The 18,973-nt window shown below is 48.9% G+C and overlaps 1 protein-coding gene across 3 annotated transcripts; it reads left to right on the forward strand.

Annotated features, from left to right (window-relative positions):
• Positions 1–82: 82 nt before the first annotated feature.
• On the forward strand, positions 83–14,105 carry PPCDC (phosphopantothenoylcysteine decarboxylase). Of its 3 annotated transcripts, XM_056499800.1 has the most exons (6): positions 83–326; positions 1,538–1,702; positions 4,993–5,088; positions 7,230–7,358; positions 10,708–10,876; positions 13,487–14,105. In XM_056499800.1, the coding sequence occupies exons 2-6, from the start codon at positions 1,550–1,552 to the stop codon at positions 13,570–13,572; spliced, it is 633 nt and encodes a 210-aa protein (XP_056355775.1). In that variant the 5' UTR covers positions 83–326; positions 1,538–1,549; the 3' UTR covers positions 13,573–14,105. The 3 variants fall into 3 exon arrangements, with proteins under 3 accessions (XP_056355775.1, XP_056355776.1, XP_056355777.1); XM_056499801.1 differs by lacking the exon at positions 10,708–10,876 and having other exon boundaries at positions 89–326; XM_056499802.1 differs by lacking the exon at positions 83–326 and having other exon boundaries at positions 1,612–1,702; positions 10,683–10,876.
• Positions 14,106–18,973: the final 4,868 nt, after the last annotated feature.

Genomic DNA, 18,973 nt, shown 5'->3' on the forward strand with positions numbered 1-18,973 from the left:
GTGGGAGGGAGCGGCACGCACCAATCAGCGCTGTGGGGAGGAACCGTGCGCACCAATCAGCGCCGTGCGTGCGCCCGTTCCCGGCAGCCCCCGCGGTTCGCTCCCTCAGGAGCGCGCTCCCCTCACGGCTCTCCCGGCCGTGCCTCGGGCGGTACCGGAACCCTCTTTGTTCCTTTCAGGGAGCCCCCGGGGGCTTCTCGCAGCTGTTGTGCCTTTTGAAGCCCTTTCCGGTATCGCTACGGCGATTAAAAGTCGATTTAATTAACCCTTAAGGGCCTGAAAGTTGCTTGTTTTCTAGTGGCTGCTTCCCTCACAGCTGTGTTTGGGTAAGAGGAAAGCGCGGCCCAGCACTTTTTTACCGTTATTTTACGTATATTATTATACATACAGCTTTTATTATAATCCTTTGCCATTATTTTATATTTTTTATCACCATTTGGCTATTTTTGCCGTTATATTTAAATATGTACCATTTTTAATTTTTCACCTTTTTACCGTATTTACCGTTATTTTACCATTACTTTACCATTTTAATAATTGCTTTATGATTTTATCATTTTTATCCTTTCTACCATTACTTTATAATTTACAAGCATTTTGAAAATTCTGTACTTACAAATTTACATTTTAATACCCGAGCTTTAATTTGTGGATGCTTTGGCAGAATTGATTGTTGACGTTTTGGAAACATCCTAGGGGTGCTTTATGTAGATAATAATCTTAATTATTTTAAAATTTTAATGTTATTTTAATTAGATATGGATAAATATGTGAAGCTCCCAGAAATCAGGGCAGCCTGTGTCCTTTTTTCCACCCAAAGTGATTCCAAGCAGCTTATTTTGAATAGGGACATCACTAAAATGGAACAAACTGCAAATGGATGCGATGATTTTTCCAGAACTGAATTTACTCTTTGCTGCTTAATAATTAATTGATTATCTTTGAGGTGCTTGGGCCATTTTCCCCACCAAAACATTAATTTCTGATTTTTATCAGAGTGGGAGCAGCAGACCTGAATTTGGGAATAATTTCTAGTGCTGCTGTAAATATTTAGGAACACAGTAAGACACAAGGTGGTTGTGCATGCAGTGAGGCCCCACACTTTTAACTATTAAAATGCATCTCTGTGCATTTATTAATCACCAGAGAGTGCAAAAGAAAAGCAACTCAGCAGGGAGTTGTTTGCCTTTAGAGAACTTGGTGTAAAATTTTACCCCAAAACGATTTATTTATCTGTCCAAAATTCTGGACTGTGTTCAGCATGTGGGAGTCTTAATTTTGGGAGGCAGGAACTTTGCCAGGGCATTTTTGTGGTCTCTGTGCTCAAGTTTTAGGAGTCTGTTCCCCAGTATCTGAGAGAAACATTGAGATGCCCTTAAAGTTCTGCTGGTGCCTTAAATCCTTGTGGGATGACCCAGAGTAATCCCATTTTTCTGGAGAGTCCAGTCAGATCTGTGCCCTCAGGAATGGTTTGGGGTTGGAGCTGTGCTTGGAGGCTCTGTCAGTCCAGTGTCTTTGTTTTGCTGTGCCTGCACAGTTGGGTTGGAGCATGGAGCCCATCTCCCTGCCAGAACCAGGCATTCCTGCAGGAAACAGCTCATCTGAGGCACAGGGAAAGTTCCATGTGCTGCTGGGAGTGACTGGAAGTGTGGCTGCCCTCAAGCTGCCCCTGCTCGTCGCAGAGTTGCTGAAAATCCCTGGGGTGAGTGGAGCTTTGTAAAGCTGGACTTACCCTGGAGTTTTGAGGAGAGATCATGTGGCTTCTGCTGAAATGACAGGTTCCTCCTTGGGGGCACTTCAGTTCAGAAATTTCTGTAAGGAGGATTCCACCTGTTTTTTAAATTTTATTTTTTTTCTCTCTTTTCATACTTGAAATTGCTTTGGCTCAGATTTTTTATCTGGAGTTTGTCTTCTCAGTCAAGATGTGATTGCAGACAGAGATGATGCCTCTGAAACTTGAAATCTCCAGGGTATTGCAGTTTTCCATGGGTGGGATGTGGCTTTTCCAAATGTGATCCAGAAAAGGAAAACAGACCTTGTGAAACCAGAAATGGAAAACACAAGCTGCTAGATGTGTTTGTGTAGTATTTTCTTTTTTTTTTACTATTTGTTGTCTGGAGTAACAGAGGTGCCCAGCAGAGGCCACTGGTGACTGATCAGGGAGGGAAACGTGCTCTTTATTCCTGTAGGATAAAGCTAAGCATGGGAAACTTTTAGCTTTTTAGAAATGGAGGAAATATTTTGGAGCAGTGAAAGAAAAAAGTGGCAGGGGCAAGAGGGTGCAGTGAAATCTGCAGATTTATTGGTGAGATTGCTGCATGAGTCTCCTTTGGGATGACTTGGGAGGCTGTACCTTGTGGGGACACTGAGCAGAGGCAGAGGAGGTGCTGATTGATCTGGTTGATGTTGATATCCAAGCTGGAAAGGGTGGTGGAAGTGAGGCTTGTGTGGCAATGTGAGGCCTCAAAGTTAATTTATGACTCGACCTGATGTGATTAGTGAGGTCAAAGGTCCCAGCCTGAAATAAGAAGGGCAAAGAAAAATGACATCAAGGAATGAGGTGACCAGCCCAGAGCCAGAGATAGAGATCTTCTAATCCTCTCCCTCTTGGATTAGCTTGGCTATTGTCCATTTTCCTTTGCTCCTGGAGCTTGGGACATCCTTCTGTGCAGGTGACAGGCAGAATGCAAATGACCTGTGGTAAGAATGTGGCTCCTTTCCTTCTCTCTTCAGTGTTTGTTTCATAATTAAAAGCTGCAGACAGCTGTGAAAACTCTCTGTGAAGCCTCAGAGGTCTGTGACATCCACTGCAGACTTTGTGGCCACTGGTTTTTGGGCGGAAAAAACAAAAGTGAGACATCCAGGAGTTTTTAAAAGCTTATTAATCAAAGTTATTTACTCATTTCTGCTGTGATTTCAAAGCCTGCTGAGTCACTGTAACTTTTCAATGGAATTTGTCGAATTTGCATTAATTTCTTTAATGTTGGGGCAGAACTTTACAAAGCAGGCAGGGCAGGAGCAGAGGAAAGGCTTTGATACCAGAGATGTGGTCACAGGCTTGCAACCAGAGTGGTTAGTTTAAATTGATGTTTTGCCTGAAATGGTCTGTGGTGAAGGACTTGGCAGAGTGATTTAGCTGCTCATTAAACTTTAACACCTCCTCGAGAGTGCCAGTGGATGTGACAGCTCACTGCCTTTTGCTTGCCTTGTCCTGGAAGTGTCCCAGGATAGATTGGACAGGACTGGGAGCTCCCTGGGATAGTGGAAGGTGTCCCTGCCCTTGGCAGGGGTTGGAAATGGGGCACCTTTAATTTCCAATCCAAACCAGTCTGTGATCCTAGGATAAAGAAAGGCAAGGACAGACTTCAGTGTGCAGAATGTTTTGCTCTTGAAGCTCCAGGATGTCACCTGGACTTCAGTTTTAAATTGACCCTGTCACATCATTATGTACCTGCCAGGCAGCCTCTGCCTCAGCTTGCAGGTGTCATTTAATAGAGGATCTGCCCATTCTTGTGCTCAGGCTGTCTGGACAGATTTTGCTGTCAGAACTGAGAAAATCATTAAAAAATAATCACGTGCACCTCCTCACCCTGAGCAGAAAGGGCTGTGCCAGGAGAATCCTCTATCAGAGACCTGCAGTGTTGCCTGAAGACAGGAGAGCACACTTTGTGGTGAAGTTTGTTTTGGAGATTTGACTTAAGCCAAAGACCTCTAACTAATCTAAACAGTCTCCAGGGAGGGAGTTTGAGTGTGGCCAGACTGCCTTTGCTGTTGAAGATACCACAGGCAAACAGAGGGTGTGCCAGGTAAATAGAAAGAATAAACTGTGTAGGCTAAAGTGATCTGGAGAACACTGACCTTGGAGGGAGCCAGGAGCCCACCCCAGCAGGAAATCTTCATTAGGGAGAATATTTAACTCACAGAACAACTTTCTTGGGGGGTGCTGGGATTTCAGACTCCTTGAACATCCCTCTGGAATGTTCTGGCCTGGAATGATTGGATGCACTGCTCAACACCCAGAGCTCTTCCCTACTCCTGGGCTTATGCTTGGAAGAAATAATTTATTTTTTTTTTTCAATAAGCAGCCATCCTCCTTCAAACTGCACAGTGGCCTTTAGACTCCCCAGATAAATAAACTTTCTTGCAGCCCGTGGTTAACACCTCGCCCGAGGCCCGCGGTGCAGCCGAGCGGCGATCGCGCCTTTGTGGGTGTCGCTGCTTGGCTCGGGCAGCTTCCTGTGGGGTGAGGTTAGCATGGAAATAATACACTTAGCTAATGCCTGGGAGTGTGATCTTCACACTCAAAAACACTACAGACACCTGTGATTCCCAGTCACGGGTGCTTCGAGAAAAACAGACTTTTAGAAGAGGCAAAATACCAAAAGTGTGTCGTGCAGCTTTTTGTTATCAGAAAATGGGGAAAATTACCAGCAGCCATAATATGCCAAGGCTGGGATTTTCCACTGCTCCCAGCTGTTATTCTAGTCTCCCAGGATGCAAGGAGCCTCATTCCCAGTGGAATAAATGCTGTTGGGAGCTGGATTAATATGCTCTGTCACATCACTGCTGCTGTTGCAGAGAACTTCTTGGAGCTTGGAGGTTTCCAGCAGCTGTAGCAAGGAGTGCACACAATGAGTGTTTTATCTCTACCTCCAGCCACAGTTTTCCAGTAGGAAGATGCTGCTAGTGGGGCTGATTTGTCCCCATCTCACTGTGTGATCAACAGAACCATGCAGTTGGTTCTGGTAGCTGCTGGACAGAGCAGGCAGTGGCCAGTCCCATGGAAAAAGGGTATTTTTCACTATAATCAGCAGCCTGAGGTTCATCTTCCTCATTACCAGTCAGTTTTAGGTTGACATTAAGTGAGTTTCTGGCTCCTGTGGATGCCTGTGGTGGCCTGGGCTTTCAGCTGTGAATAGGGGAGGCTCTCTGAGAGACCACAAAACCTTCAAAATTGTCCTCAAGTCTAACCAGTGGTCTCTTTATGCTTAGCTCGAGGTGAAGGTGGTCACTACTGAGAGAGCAAAACATTTCTACAATGCCCAGGAGATCCCTGTGACCCTCTATGGTGATGAAGAGGAGTGGCAGGTGAGTTCTTCCTGCAAATAGAAGCATTCCTCTAAGTTTTCTTGCAAGAAACCACACTTAGTTCTTTTTTAAACGTGGGCCAAGACTCACTCCTTGGTCTAGTAATATATATTCAGAATGTGGCTTTTGAAGAACGTGCTGTAAATGAGGAGGAAGTGAGAGGCTGCTCTGATGCATTGCAGGATTTTGTCCTGCAGCAAGCAGAGTGGTCTCTCTCCACCCTGGGCGCAGCTGCTCTGAGAGGAGTGTCAGGAAATGTCAAGACAGCCACTGCAGACCATGGTGAGTGTGTTTGGTGCTTGTCATGAGTCATACTTGTCACGAAGGCAGCAGCTTCCTTCTCCTTAGCTCAGCTGTCAGGGCTGTGAACATCTCTGCTCCCTGTTTTTTTTCCTTCTGACTGCAGTTTTACTGCCACACTTTGAGAGTCCTTGAGTATGAAGGGGTTCACTGTACAAGCATGAAGATTTGTTTTTCCATACATTTCATCCCTGCTTTGCAGTGCTGATCTGAGCACAAGGTGCTCTCTCCTTATCCTTATTCCTGTTCACACATGAACATCACTTTTAAGTGGACAGAAACCTGCTGATGGCAATGGCCAGGAAACTTTGACTGGTCTCAGGGATTGGTGGATACCTACTGAATCCCAGCAGTTATTTCTGAGGGAACCCTCAGTGGGGTGATAGAAGAGGTGCAGGTCAGGCTTTGAAACCTGCTGGTACACCTCAAAGAGAGCAGGCACTGAGTCCTTGTGGTGGGAAATAATCACAGAAGGGACCTCAAAGCTCATCCAGTTCCACCCTGTGCCATGGGCAGGGACACCTTCCACTGTCCCAGGTTGCTCCAAGACAAATCCAACCTGGCCTGGAACATTTCCAGCAATAGGACAGCCACAGTTTCTCTGGGCAACCTGTGCCAGGGCCTCACCACCCTCACAGGGAATAATTTCTTCCAGTATGCTATCCAACTCTGCCCTCTGACAGCTGGAAGCTCTTTCCCCTTGTCCTGTTGCTCCAGGCCCCTGTAAACAGCCTCCCTCCATCTTGCTGGCACCTTCAGGCACTGGAAGGACACAACTAGGTCACCCCAAAGCCTTCTCCAGGCTGAACACTGCCACTTCTCTCATGATGGAGGTGCTCCATCCCTCTGATAAGCTTGAGGGCCTCCTCTGGGCTCACTGTGACAACCTGCTCAGCATCTCTTTGTGAGATGCTTCACTCTGACAAAAAGAAAAAAAAAAAAAAAAGAATTGAAGGGAGTGGAGGAGGCAGGAAAGGTGCTCAGGAAGCCCCGGGTTTTCGGATGCTGCCTTTTGTTGTGGCTTCCCATGATTCAGAAGGAGCAGTCTGTGGCCCTGACACAGCCTGTGCTGGCCTGTGGTTGGGTGTCCTCTGGGGAATAAGCACCTGATGCTGTTTGCTGTTTCTCAAAACTCCTTCCCACTTCACTGAGCTCTTAAGGCCAGGGTTCTCTTGAGCAATTCAGGGCTTTAGTGAGAACAGAAATATTCACTCAAGAGTGAGTGTGTCAAGGAGAAGCTGTGGCTGCCCCATCCCTGGAAGTGTTCAGGGGTTGGATGGGCCTTGGAGCAACCTGGTCAAGTGGAAGGTGTCCCTGCCCATGGAACAAGGTGAGCTTTAAGGTTCCTCCCAACCCAAACTCTTCTGTGATTTGAAGAGCTGAGAGAGAAGGGAAGTGCCAAACTGGAAAAACCTCATCCGTCCTGGAGAAAGCCAACATGACACTGTTTGCTGCAGTACTTAGGAGGGTTCCCCTTGCTGCTGTAAGTAGAGTTGTGCATCCTAATTAAAAATTACTTGTTTAGCTGGGAGTCTGTACCTCTTGAGAAGCCAGTGGGCAGCTTCACTTTAATGTGAAGCTTATAAATCACATGGGTTCCCCAGGAAATGTACCCCTGGTTTGGCTCAGCTGGCTTAGGAATATTTCCAAAGCTATAAGGGATGCTGTGGATATTGAAACCTGTGCTTGTCAGATGTGTGAATTGCCTTGTGGGGAAAGGATCCCCCCATCCACTGATCTGCTGCCATCCCTTAAATTCCACAAGCATAATTCCATGAGAAATTGTGTTTCCTGGGGAGGGGTTGATGAGGTGTGTGAGGGTTTGGTGTGTGTCTCCCCAGCTGTGGAAGGGCCGCTCGGACCCCGTGCTGCACATCGAGCTCCGGCGCTGGGCTGACCTCATGCTGGTGGCACCTCTGGATGCCAACACGCTGGCCAAGGTGGCCAATGGCATCTGTGACAACCTGCTGGTGAGTACCCAGGCTCTGCCTGCCACTGCTGCCCCCTCAGCACTGCCTGACCTTGCCTCCATGGAATCTTAGTGCTTTTGCAGCAGATTTGCACATTCTGCTCCTGCTTCATCTGCTTGTCTCTCTCCCTTCCCCAGCCCCTTCCCTTCCCCAGCCCCTTCCCTTCCCCAGCCCCTTCCCTTCCCCAGCCCCTTCCCTTCCCCAGCCTTCTCAAAGCACAAAAGGCACAGCAGGGGACAAAACCAGTTTACTTTTGCAAAAATGCACCTTTATTTAGTGCCAACCAAATGCGATAAAGGGACAGGAAATAAAAGAGAGAGAGAGAGGGTTTGGGATTATAGCTACCAGGATGGGCAGATGATCCTCATGGAACCAGCCAATAGATGTCTGTTGCTGTCCGGGGAGATCTCGGGGGTCTTTAGTTTGAGGGTGTCTATTATACTCTTTTCCAAGGCATTGGGCGACTGGCCAAACAGGTAAGAACTTTCATGGACACTTTGGGTTCCGTGGGGGGAGCAAACCCACAACAAGCCCAAGCGAGTCCTTGTGGATGAAACAAACACAGGGCACTCCATCTCTGACCAGTTCATTGTTCTCGCACCTGCGGGAGCCTTGTCGACTAAACACAGTTCAGTGCACCGTGACTATCCTAAACCAGTCTCCTGAGAAACCAGTCCTGGTCCGATGGGCACCACCTGCGAACAATGGCTTGGCGTTCCTCCCATCCCTGGCCAGCGCCTTTAAACTGCAGTTTGAGGGGTCTGCTTAGGCCTCAGGCGAGGGTCGTTGGGCAGGGCAAACGAGAGGCTTTCAGACGGACTCTCACCCCTTCCCTTCCCTTCCCTTCCCTTCCCTTCCCTTCCCTTCCCTTCCCTTCCCTTCCCTTCCCTTCCCTTCCCTTCCCTTCCCTTCCCTTCCCTTCCCTTCCCTTCCCTTCCCTTCCCTTCCCTTCCCTTCCCTTCCCTTCCCTTCCCTTCCCTTCCCTTCCCTTCCCTTCCCTTCCCTTCCCTTCCCTTCCCTTCCCTTCCCTTCCCTTCCCTTCCCTTCCCTTCCCTTCCCTTCCCTTCCCTTCCCTTCCCTTCCCTTCCCTTCCCTTCCCTTCCCTTCCCTTCCCTTCCCTTCCCTTCCCTTCCCTTCCCTTCCCTTCCCTTCCCTTCCCTTCCCTTCCCTTCCCTTCCCTCTGTCAGTCTCTCATCTCATTTCCCAGTCTTTGTTTTGTGTCTTCCCTGCTTTTTCTGGAGGGTGGTGTTTCTTTGTGCCTCCATCCTCTCTCTGTCACAAATACATGCTCGCTCACTTTTGAGTCCCTCTATGTTTTTTCAATGCAATCTGGAAAGACACCTGTGAGAAGAGATAAAACTGTTTACTTCCTGCTGCTTCACCACCTCCCTCACCTAACATAGCACAGACTTTCAGATATGCTCATGCCCACTTATTTCCCAGCCTCAGCTACAGAGGATTTTGCTTGTTCACGCTTGTTTTTTGAAATGCTCTTGAGTGCTCTTTAGGCTAAGAAAGTGTATTAAAAGGGAATGTGATTTTTTTTTTGTTGCATGCTGGGGACCTTCAGCAGGGCTGAATGTTTTGTGGCCAGGCATGAATCACACAAAAGATCTGAGGAGGCTGCAGATCTTGAGTGACCTGCAGCCTTTTGGGTAAGAAGTGCATATAAATGCACAAAATCCACCCAGAGCAGTTTGCTGGGGATCTGAGAGAAGCCAGAAGGAGCTGTGGGAGGGACAAGCAATGCCTTATCCTTCTGAGTCCCTTGTGTGTGTGCTGGTTTAGCAGTGGGAAGGATGTCAGGGATGCATGGCTTCACATGCTCCTGTTGATCTTTGAGAGCCTTGTGAAGGGGAAAGGAAAGGAGAAGTGCTGGAGGTGCTGGTTGCCACTTCAAAACAGGTTTCATCAGATTTCCTTGTGCTGGGAAGGGTTCAAGTCACAGGGTATAAAAAAGGATGGGCAGGGTTCCTACAAGGACTCTTTGATCTGAGCTGCTCCCTTGGAAGCTCCTTTGTTTGATATTCTGCAATGCCTGGGGAATCCCATGGACACTGCACTAAGAACAACCAGCATTTATCTTTCCAAGGGGATGAGGTGATCCTGAGTTATCTGGAAGTGCTGAGGAGTCAGATTTGATTGCCTGCAGCACACAGGAGCTGCCAGATGTTTTGTAACCTGCCAGCATCTCCTGTAGCAGCCCAGATGTGCTTGTGTTCTCCTCTGTTGTATCCTGGAAGCAGCACTTCTTCCCTTGCAGGGAACTATGGATCCAGCTGGCATATCATGTCAGAAAGACTCATTGCCAACTTTCAGTGTTCAGCTTTGTTATCTGAAGTGTTGCCCCGAGGGTTTCTGTGTAGCCAAGAAGATCTGTGGCCACCTCTCAGCTTGTCTTGTCTTCCACACAGTCTGTACATGTCTTGTTCCAGCTTGGGCTGATTAGCTGGAGCAGGGTGAGATTTATCTTCCCTCATCTTTCCTGCCTGTCAGAGATGAGCTTGGCTGCAATGTGTTACAAATTAGTCTCAGCCCATGGGTTAGTCCAGACAGCCAAGCTGGAAAAGTGCAGCAAAGGGATGGGAAGGAGTGAGGAAATCCAAGGCCTCCCTTGGTGTCCTGGTTTCAGGGACAGGTGTCTGCCAATAAAGGCAGGAGCTTCTCTTTGAAATGGAGAATGTAAACCCACTCCCTCCAAATTATTATAATTTTGAAATTAAGAGGCTCTCAGGCAAAGACATGGGAATTAGGAATAACAGTTCCTTACTAGGAAAATTAAAATAGCAATGCAGTATTACACAGAACAATCCCAACCCTGCCAGAGTCAGAATCCAAGCTGACACCCGTCAGTCAGTCAGGGTGTTGGCACAGTCCCATTCAATGGTGGCTGCATCCTCCTGCAGGGGCAGATGTGGTTCAGCTGGAGCAGTGCTCCTGGAGAAGGTGCAGTTTCCTCTGAAGCTCCAGGGATGATGTGGAAAGGTCTGGCTTTCCTCTGGAATCCAGTGGAAAGAAGGTCCCTTGGTGTCCAAAATCTCAGTTTTTCTCTGGGTAGGAAAGGCTTGGCTGCTGCCCTGGCTGGAGCATCTCCCAGTGGGATGATGGAATTTTATCAGTCACACAGTGGGACTGAATGGGCCAGCAGCAGATGAGATCTTCCTGGAGGGAGGATGGGCTGTGGGAAGATAAAGATGATTGCCCAGCTGGTTTAAAGATGGCCCATGAGCAGATAATGTGTGCCAGGAGATCAGGGTCACTGCCCCACCCGGCTGCAGCAGCTGGTGACAGAATTCACATTTCTGGGCACACCCTGTACCGCAGCCCAGGACACTTGGCTCTCCTGCAGACCTGCGTGATCCGCGCCTGGGACCTGAGCAAGCCCCTGCTCTTCTGCCCCGCCATGAACACGGCCATGTGGGAGCATCCCATCACAGCTCGGCAGGTGGAGCAGCTGAAGGCCTTTGGCTACACAGAGATCCCCTGTGTGGTGAAGAAACTCGTGTGTGGGGATGAAGGTCAGTCCTTTTCCAGGCTCCTGCTCCTTTCCCTCCCTCGTCCTGCAGGGATGTGCTGCCTTCTGCTCTGTGGCCACTGAGATGTTGAGCTGCCACGGTTTGTACAACAAGCTGGAGCTTTGCCCTGTGTTATCCCTCATCATTAATTTTTAAGTAGCTTTAAGAGCTTCCAGCTGAGGCTGATACTGAACAGAAATGCTCATTTAGGAAGAGAGGAGATCAAAGAGAAGGAAAGTTCTGTGGTGAGCGTTATCAGCCTGGGATTTGGGTACCCTGACCTTGCCCTCTGCTGGGACTGGGGGCTGTTTTCATTGTGCCTCAGTTCCTCAGCTCCATCATTGGAGTTAAATCTTGTCCCTGAGAGCAGACAGTGAGAAAAGCCATTTGCAGACATGGCTGGGGGTGTAGCTGGACCCACATTTAACCTTTGTTGTTGTTGTTGCCTGGGTTACTTTTTAGCTTCCCAAATAAGTTTTGATTTGGGTTTTTGACACCAGCGTTCTGTGAAGTGAAAGAGGAGTGTGGAGGAAGTTCAGGCTCAATACATTTAGCTTGCAGTGCTAAGAAATAATGGTCTCATTTGAGTTTTAGTAGCTGCTTTAAATGGAGGTATTTTGACAAAACAAACCATTTGGATGAATGGATCTGATTTTTTATTCATATTTTATTGGGCAAAGCTCTGTAAAACACCCCCTAGTTCAAGCCACAGCAGCTATTACCTGTACTGTGCACTTACTTCTGTGAAACAACCCCAGCTCTAGCAGGAGTTTAACTACCCTGTCAGTCCAATAAACACTCTGTGACAAAGACAGACACAGACAAATGTCCCTCGTGGTTAAATTCTAGCCTGGCTTAGTTTTGGAATCCTTAGGTAGGTGCAATGCCTCTCGAGATTTGTACTTTTGGAACTGAAAAAAAACCAAATATTTACAATTAGGTGAATGTAGCCAAGCAACTCAGACATCAGTTGAAATATCCTGGATGATTAGCCTTCCACTGGGATTTTAGACATGATTACATCAAATTTCTTCATATCCAGCTCAGCTGTGAGAGCACACTCCTGAAGGAGCTGGGAGGAGAGGGATTCAGGGGTGGCAGGAGCAGCCACATCATACTGGATTCCACTTGTTCTCCTGAGTCAATTCCCAACAAGATCTTCCTGATGGCAAACACCAGGACTTTTCCTGGCAGCTAGTAGGGAGATTATGGCAGGGCACTAATGGATTCTATCTCTCTGAAGACCCAAACTAGTCTCCACAAACGACTGTTTTTTTCAGCCCTTCCCCTTTTCTCAGGCCTTTCACCCCACAGCCTCTTCCACACTCATTTTGGTTTGTGGCTTCCATCCACACAGGGGTTTCCCTGGTTTCCACACAAGCAGCATGTAGCAAAGCTCACACACGTGGTGCAGGTTTGCACCAGTTTTGTCTGTTGATGTTGTGGTTTGTTTTGTTCTAGGAGGTTTCTCTTCCTCACCCCATGTGGTTGGGTCTCACCTGAAATGCACCAGATCCTCACTGCCCCCAAGTTTTACCTGATGAATTTTTCTCCCTTAGTAAAGGCTGGGTTTAGACAGAAAGTCCAGCTAAAAGAGTTAGAATACCAAACTGAGTTTCTTGACTGGGTAGTTTCCAAACTGCCATTATCTTCATCATCCTTGGCTGGATTTCTAGAGCCTGGCACGCTGGCAGATTTCCACCTGTAGGCATGAGCTGTGCTGTAAGAGTTTGCTTTGCTAAACCTAAAAATCCAGCACTGAGGTGTTGGAGTAGTGGGTGGTGGAGGAAGAAGGCAGGCCTTGGAAGTGTTCTGGAAGGCTGTGTGGCTCTGCCAAACCTTGCAGAGGGAGTGTCTCTTGCCAGTTGCAGCTCTTCTCCCTGAGCTTAGGAGAACAGAAAGGTCCAAATCTGCCTGCAGCTTGTCCACAGGATGCTCCAGACCTCCTGAGATTTACAGGGCTGAAAAGGAAGAAAACAAACCTCCCAGAATTAATTTCTGCTGAGCAGTGAATTATGAGATCAATTAGCCAGCAGGACAAAATATCAAGAGAGACTCCTTTTCAGTCTTCCAAAAGAGACAGATACCTGTGGGAGAAGCTTCTTTCCTCAGCTCCAAGCAAATTAGAAGAGTGAATGGCCTCAATTCCCAGTGCTGAGTTCAGCACACAAGGTTAGACAAGGTGATTTAATCATCACAGGCTTTAAAATTTTAAACTTGAGTTATAAACTGTTTCAAAGGGAAGCAGCAGCACAGCATAGATTAGATGTTCATCTGGCAGATAACCAGGCCCAGAGGAAAAGCCTTTCCATTTTGTTCTGTCTAGCACTCAGCCTTCTCCAGGAGCTGCTCCCAAGATTCAGGCTGGTGAGAATCCACAGCAGCTTTCAGTAATGGAGGTCTTTTCTCTCAGGCAGAGTCATGGGAATGCTATGGATTTGTCAAATCTTTTGTGTATGCAAAGACCATTTCAGAAAGATACTGAAAACACACAATTTTGAGTTGAAACATACCCTGGAGAAAGGAGGTGAGAGATGGAATTTTGCCCCACACACATTTTTTAGGTAACCCCCACCCTGGATTTCACAATGTGGTTTTGCTCTTGCCCTGCAGGCCGAGGTGCCATGGCAGAAGTGTGGACCATCGTGGAAAGAGTTAAAAGGATCCTTGAAGAACGGGATGTGCCAAGGCAAAGCTGATGTTTTGGCATGTAAATGGTGGTTTTGTGCCTTCCTGATGGTTTGGAGATAAAGGCAGCAGGAAGCTGGGCTCAGCTGCCCTGGTTCCCATGGCATGCATACCTTTAGCTGCTCTTCAACAGAAGGAGCCAACGGTTGACTTCCTGCTGGTGCCAAACTGAAATGTGGTACTCACCACAGACTTTCAAAAACCAGAGGCAAGAATGTGCTGCTTTAGTGTGGAAAACCCTGTGGTATCTTGGGAGTGACATTCCCAAGGCTGCTGAGCTCCCAGTGCTTCACACCTGCTCTGTTCTGGGCAGGCTGCAGAATGTGTTGGAGCTCCAGAGGTTCTAGAGAGGAAAAGGCCCTGCAAATTCTGGTGCAGGGTAATTCCAGCCCCTTCTAGCAGGTGTCTCTTGGACCATTCCTGCTCTCCAAAGCTTGGTCCATAGTTCTGCTGGCTGCATGTTCCTTCCCAGCAGGAGTCACTGTCCAAAAAGCATTTTCCCTCTCAAAACTTAATAAAAAAGAATTTTTAATCCTGCCCCTAATGAGTTGCCTCTTGTAACTGCTTTGGGAGGTGTTCCCAGCCAGTATCTTTGCTAAGTTGTTGTGCCTGCTTATGTTTTTTTTTTTTTATCAGATATGGTGAAAAATTGTCTGAAAGGAGCTCTCCAGTCCTTTTTCCTTTTTGTAGCTGTTTTCTGGAGAGAGGTGCAGGTATCAATCTCATTCCAAAGTGCCTCCTGCCCATCTGCCCCCAGTCAGGAAGCAAAGCAGGCCAGGTCCTCATGGGTGTTTCCCATGGGACTGAAGTCAAACTTCACCTTTGATGAGCTTTCCTGCTTGAAAATTGAATAAATTGGGAAATGCTGTGCCATTGTGGGCCAGACCAGGCAGGGCTCCCCCAGTTCAGCCTTTCCTTGGGAGCACAATCTTGCTCCTGAGGGGAATGGAGCTGTGGAACATGCTGCTCTAGCAGAGCACTGCTGACCTACTGAGTTCATTTTTGACTAAACCCAAACAAATTGGGTACAGCACGTTCATCCTGCCTGTGGGGGGAACCTCTAGCCTGCTGTGCACGAGGGAAGAGGTCACTAGGTTAGGTGACACATCCATCCCACACAAATAAAACCTCTGAACTTTCCCTGTTTTGGTTCTTCCACTGATAGAGATCCAGGCAGTCACAATTTCTGAGAAGGATCCTGGTGTGAGCAGAGCTTGTGACTCACACAGAGGGCTGTAGTGGTGGTGTGGCTGCGACTTCTGCATTTTGCCAGGATTTATGGAGTGACCTGCATCATTTGCTCATGTTCTCAGCTCTCAGCCTCTCAGAGGAGCTTCCTTTAAACTCGCTGACAGTAGCAGAGATGTTTCTGGCTTCCCTGAGTTCTGATGGTGATTGGTGTTTCTACTGCTCACAGGGAAACGTGTGTTTTGGCTACTACAGCTGGCACTTGTCCTTGGGGCTCTGTTGTGGCTATCTGCTGTGCCTGGAGTTGTTTATCCCTCCTCCTGCTCCCTGACTTGGCAGCACAGACAATCCAACAGATTCCTCTATCCTAGGACAAAATACCACATCCCTGATAAGAACCTTCCTCTCTTCCAAGCCTGCTTTGCTTCCTTGAGCTGCTCCAGAACTATTGACAAGTGATCTGCAATTGCTGTGATTTTTTCATTGGAAGCAGGTTGTGATAGCATTCCAGGCTGGCATAAACCCATGCCCAAACAACCTTTCCTTCAGGGCAAATAGAGGAAACTGTTCAGTTCCTTCTGGGAGGCAGGAACAGCTTCCACCCTGGCACAGGTACAGGTCCCCCCCATGGCCAGGGCGGGCAGGAGCTGCTCCCTGTGGAAAAGGAGCAGGAATAGAACTGGGGGAAGCCCTGTCAGCTTGAGGGGGTGACTTTGGGACAGTGTATTTCTAGGGTGAGGCTTGGGGTGCTGATGAAAGACCTGAATCCAAACCAGGGCTCTGTGCCAGCTTGGGGTATAGGCAGTGCCAGGCTCTCCTTAAGCCAGTGAGATCACCAAGAGGTGTTGAGAGATGGATCCCTCAGGGCGTTCAGGCTCCATACCTCACAGCTCTGTGTGTGACCCAGGTTCACAGGCCAGGCCTGAGACACTTCCCATGAACTTTTTCTTTTCCTTCAGCTTTTCTTTTTGAGCCACATGCTGATTTTTTGTTTCGCTTTCCCATGAAACTCTCAGATGACTGAGGCAGCACCCCCATGAATCCTGCTGGGTTGCAATTTCATTCATCCTGCTTAAAACTGTTTCTCTCAGCATGGCTTGGGAGTGATAAAGAGCCAGGACAAAAGCTAAGCAAAGGCAGCAGCCCACCTCCTTCCTGGGCTGGGATGTGCCTCTCAGCATCCCCTCCATCCCAAACTCGATGGGATCCCTTTGCTGCTTGGATTCAGGGAGGATGGAGATGCCGTGGTCCTGTTTTGGTCCGGCTTCAATCAGCAGTTTGCTCTCCAGCTTGCCTGTCCCATCCCACTCTTCCATCTTGGGAGCCTGCAGCAGGAAAAAAACATCTGAAAAAAGTGAGCAAACCTCCCCACATACAGACTTTGAGCCTCTGTGGTGCAGCAGCTTTGCAGCCAGGGGCTCCGGATTTGGCACCTGCCCCCCGGCGCGGGGATGCCGCCCACTCCGGATCCCCAGAGCACGAGAGGTGGCAGGAAGTGGCTTTGTCCCCAACCACAGCCCAGCCAGGCACTGGGAGAGGCCAGGGGTTGCCACAGGGTGACAGATCAGTGGTGGCAAGCGAGAACTGGGGGTGTTGGTTGGTTTTTTTCCTTTCCTTGCTTTGTCAGGGTTCAAAACAACACCATGAGATGAATTTTCCTCCTGTAAGACTGCAGTAACAGTGGAAAAGGGAGATGATCCAAAGGGATAGTGCTGGTTCCAACCTCTGCCCTCATGGTTTGATTTCCATGTGCTAATTTTTTTTTGTCTGGTCAGCCCTCCTGACTTGGGAGACGCTGGGAAGCAGCTGCATGACCCTGACTGGTGATAAGGCAGGTGCCAAAAGAGCCAGCAGGGCTCAGCACAGACTCCTTGGCACCAGCAAAACCGATAGCTTGGCTTTGGTGGGGCAGCCTCCCAATGAAAACTTGCAGGTGCAGGGTTCTTCCCCTGGCCACCTGCCTCAGTGGGTGCTTGAAAAATTGTTTCCAGGAATAACTGAGCTCAATTAGAAACTTGAATTCCCTGGAGGTAGGATGCTCAGAGATGCACAGGGGACTGAAGTAAATTTATGGGGGGAGTTCCCTGCTAGGTCTCATCCTGTCTAGGATTTTATTCTTTGTTAGATCTCACCCTGGCTGGGGTTTTATTCATGGGATCTCATATCGTCCTGTAGATGGAGGTGTTTTTTTTTTTCCTCTGGGAATGCTGGCTTTGGTGTTGTACCTCACTTTTATGACTCTCCGTGGAAAATGGAATTAAAGGGATGGAATGACCAAAAAGCCTTTGTGCTGTCCAGGGAGATGAGGAATAAAGGTCACTTTAGTCATCACAGTAAAGATAAAATGAATTTACTCTTGACCACAGGCTCCTGGGATCCTAAAGGGAAATGGGTTCTGCATGGAGACTCCTAAAATCAGGTTTAAAATCAGGTTCCAGCAAATGTGATCATGAAGACCCCTCAGGGTGAAATTGGGGAGTCTGCTGTGCTCCCAATCCCCTGTCCCATGGCATTCCCATAGCCACTGCCAGCTGTGGGGAGAGAGCAACCCAGCAACCCTGCAACCCTTTGTCCCCCTGGTCCCACAGGAGTATCCAGAAAATCCCCCACATCCTTCTTCCAGCGCTGGGCGAGCGTGCCAGGACAGGCAGTGCCAAAACAAGCTGGGGGAGGGCCAGCACAGCGATAAAAGCTTTATAAAAGGGATTCATTTATTCCTCCATGGCTCCTTGGATGGCTGGAAGAGCCTTTCCCCAGGAGAGCTGTACCCCCAAGAGCAGCCTGAGCCCCTGAGCCTGGCTCTGCCCTGTCTCACTTGATTTCCACGGGGTGCTTGGGTGGTTCATAGTTTTGGATAAATATGATTCATGAACTCCAGCATGATAAGGATGAGGGAGGAAAGAAAAGCCACGTCAACCTGAAGGAATGTGGCTGGTAGAGAGCCCAGCCTGGGGCTGGCAAAAGCCCTGGGAGAGGGGATCAGGCAGAAAAAGGGACAAGATGAGAACATGTGCCTGAAAAAATAGCTGAAAACTTCCCATTCCTGCTTCAGGGGCTCTTGTCCCCCAGATACACTGCAGCTCTGAGGCCATGGGATGGCTCCAGATAAACTCCACCGTCAGCCAAACTTCCTAACTGGGAGAAATTGATGCTGTTGTGTTTGCACAGGGCTGACTGTGCTCCCGAGCCTCCCTCCAGACCACTGCTCTGCTTCCCCGAGGATCAGGAACACACGTGGAGTCTGGGAGCCGTGCCAGAGCCATGCCAGCCATCCCAAAACGAGGGGAGCATTGTCCCTTCATCTCCCTGCCTGCTGGGCACATGGCTTGGGCAGCCAAATCCATGCTGAGATTTCCTTCACCGCTGGGAATGAGGGTGGCAGGGAAAGCCCTGACCCGGTTCCTGCTGCCCCCTGTGCTAACATACCACATTTGCCAGCCCCTTTCTAAAGGCAGCAAAATTTGGCTGTGATGAGAGAACACGGCCATTATCAGAAAGAATTGCAGCTCTGGGATGTGCCAAGGCACAGGCAGACCTCTGCCCCTTGTTCCCATCCAGAATATCCTTCCTGAGGGCGGGGAGCTCCTGCTCTTGCAGCATCCCCAGGGAATCTGCATCCTGCATACCCTCGGGGTGAGTCTGCTCCGAGATGCTCGGGGTGGATGTTATTTACAGCAGCATTTTTCAGCGATAGGAAATCGCTCTTGGTGCCGGGAAAAAGCTGCTGAGGTGCGGACAGGGTGCAGCTGGAGCACCCAAATACCTGCAGCCCGTGATCCCTGCCAATTGCCTCAGCAGAAAGTCAATATTGACGCTCTGTCGGCGCTGCACGCCCCGGCACTCCCGCTGCCAAGGCTGCACAAAGCCCTGCCCTCCCTCCAGCACCGCCTCTTTAAAAACGATCATCATTCCATTACTGGGTCTGCTGGGGCTTTGTTGGAAGTCAAATAGCTGGGAAAAGCCATGGAGAAAGAGAGTTCTGGCTGCTCTGCTCCTTACTCCTCACCCTTCCCTCCCTCTCCTGAGCAGAGCACCCATCCGAGCTGGATCGCTGCAGGGGAAGGACATCACCTCACATCCCATCACATCCCCAGCTCCGCTGTTGTGCCACAGCCGGGACATGGGAACTGGCAGCACCCCAGGGAAATTAAAACTGAAGTGCTTTGAAGGCCTGGCCTCCAAAGGGGGAAGGTGATGGGGGAGCAGAGAGGAACCAAAACCCAG

Source organism: Oenanthe melanoleuca, chromosome 10 (genome assembly GCF_029582105.1).
Source record: "Oenanthe melanoleuca isolate GR-GAL-2019-014 chromosome 10, OMel1.0, whole genome shotgun sequence".
In the NCBI taxonomy this organism is placed as follows: domain Eukaryota; kingdom Metazoa; phylum Chordata; class Aves; order Passeriformes; family Muscicapidae; genus Oenanthe; species Oenanthe melanoleuca.

What these genes read in the sequence shown, in the direction of transcription:
- PPCDC (XM_056499800.1), top strand. Translation starts at nt 1,550, where the DNA reads ATGGAGCCCATCTCCCTGCCAGAACCAGGCATTCCTGCAGGAAACAGC. An exon ending in AGTTGCTGAAAATCCCTGGG is followed by an intron (nt 1,703 to 4,992) that starts GTGAGTGGAGCT and finishes CTTTATGCTTAG; the next exon opens with CTCGAGGTGAAGGTGGTCAC. An exon ending in GTGATGAAGAGGAGTGGCAG is followed by an intron (nt 5,089 to 7,229) that starts GTGAGTTCTTCC and finishes GTGTCTCCCCAG; the next exon opens with CTGTGGAAGGGCCGCTCGGA.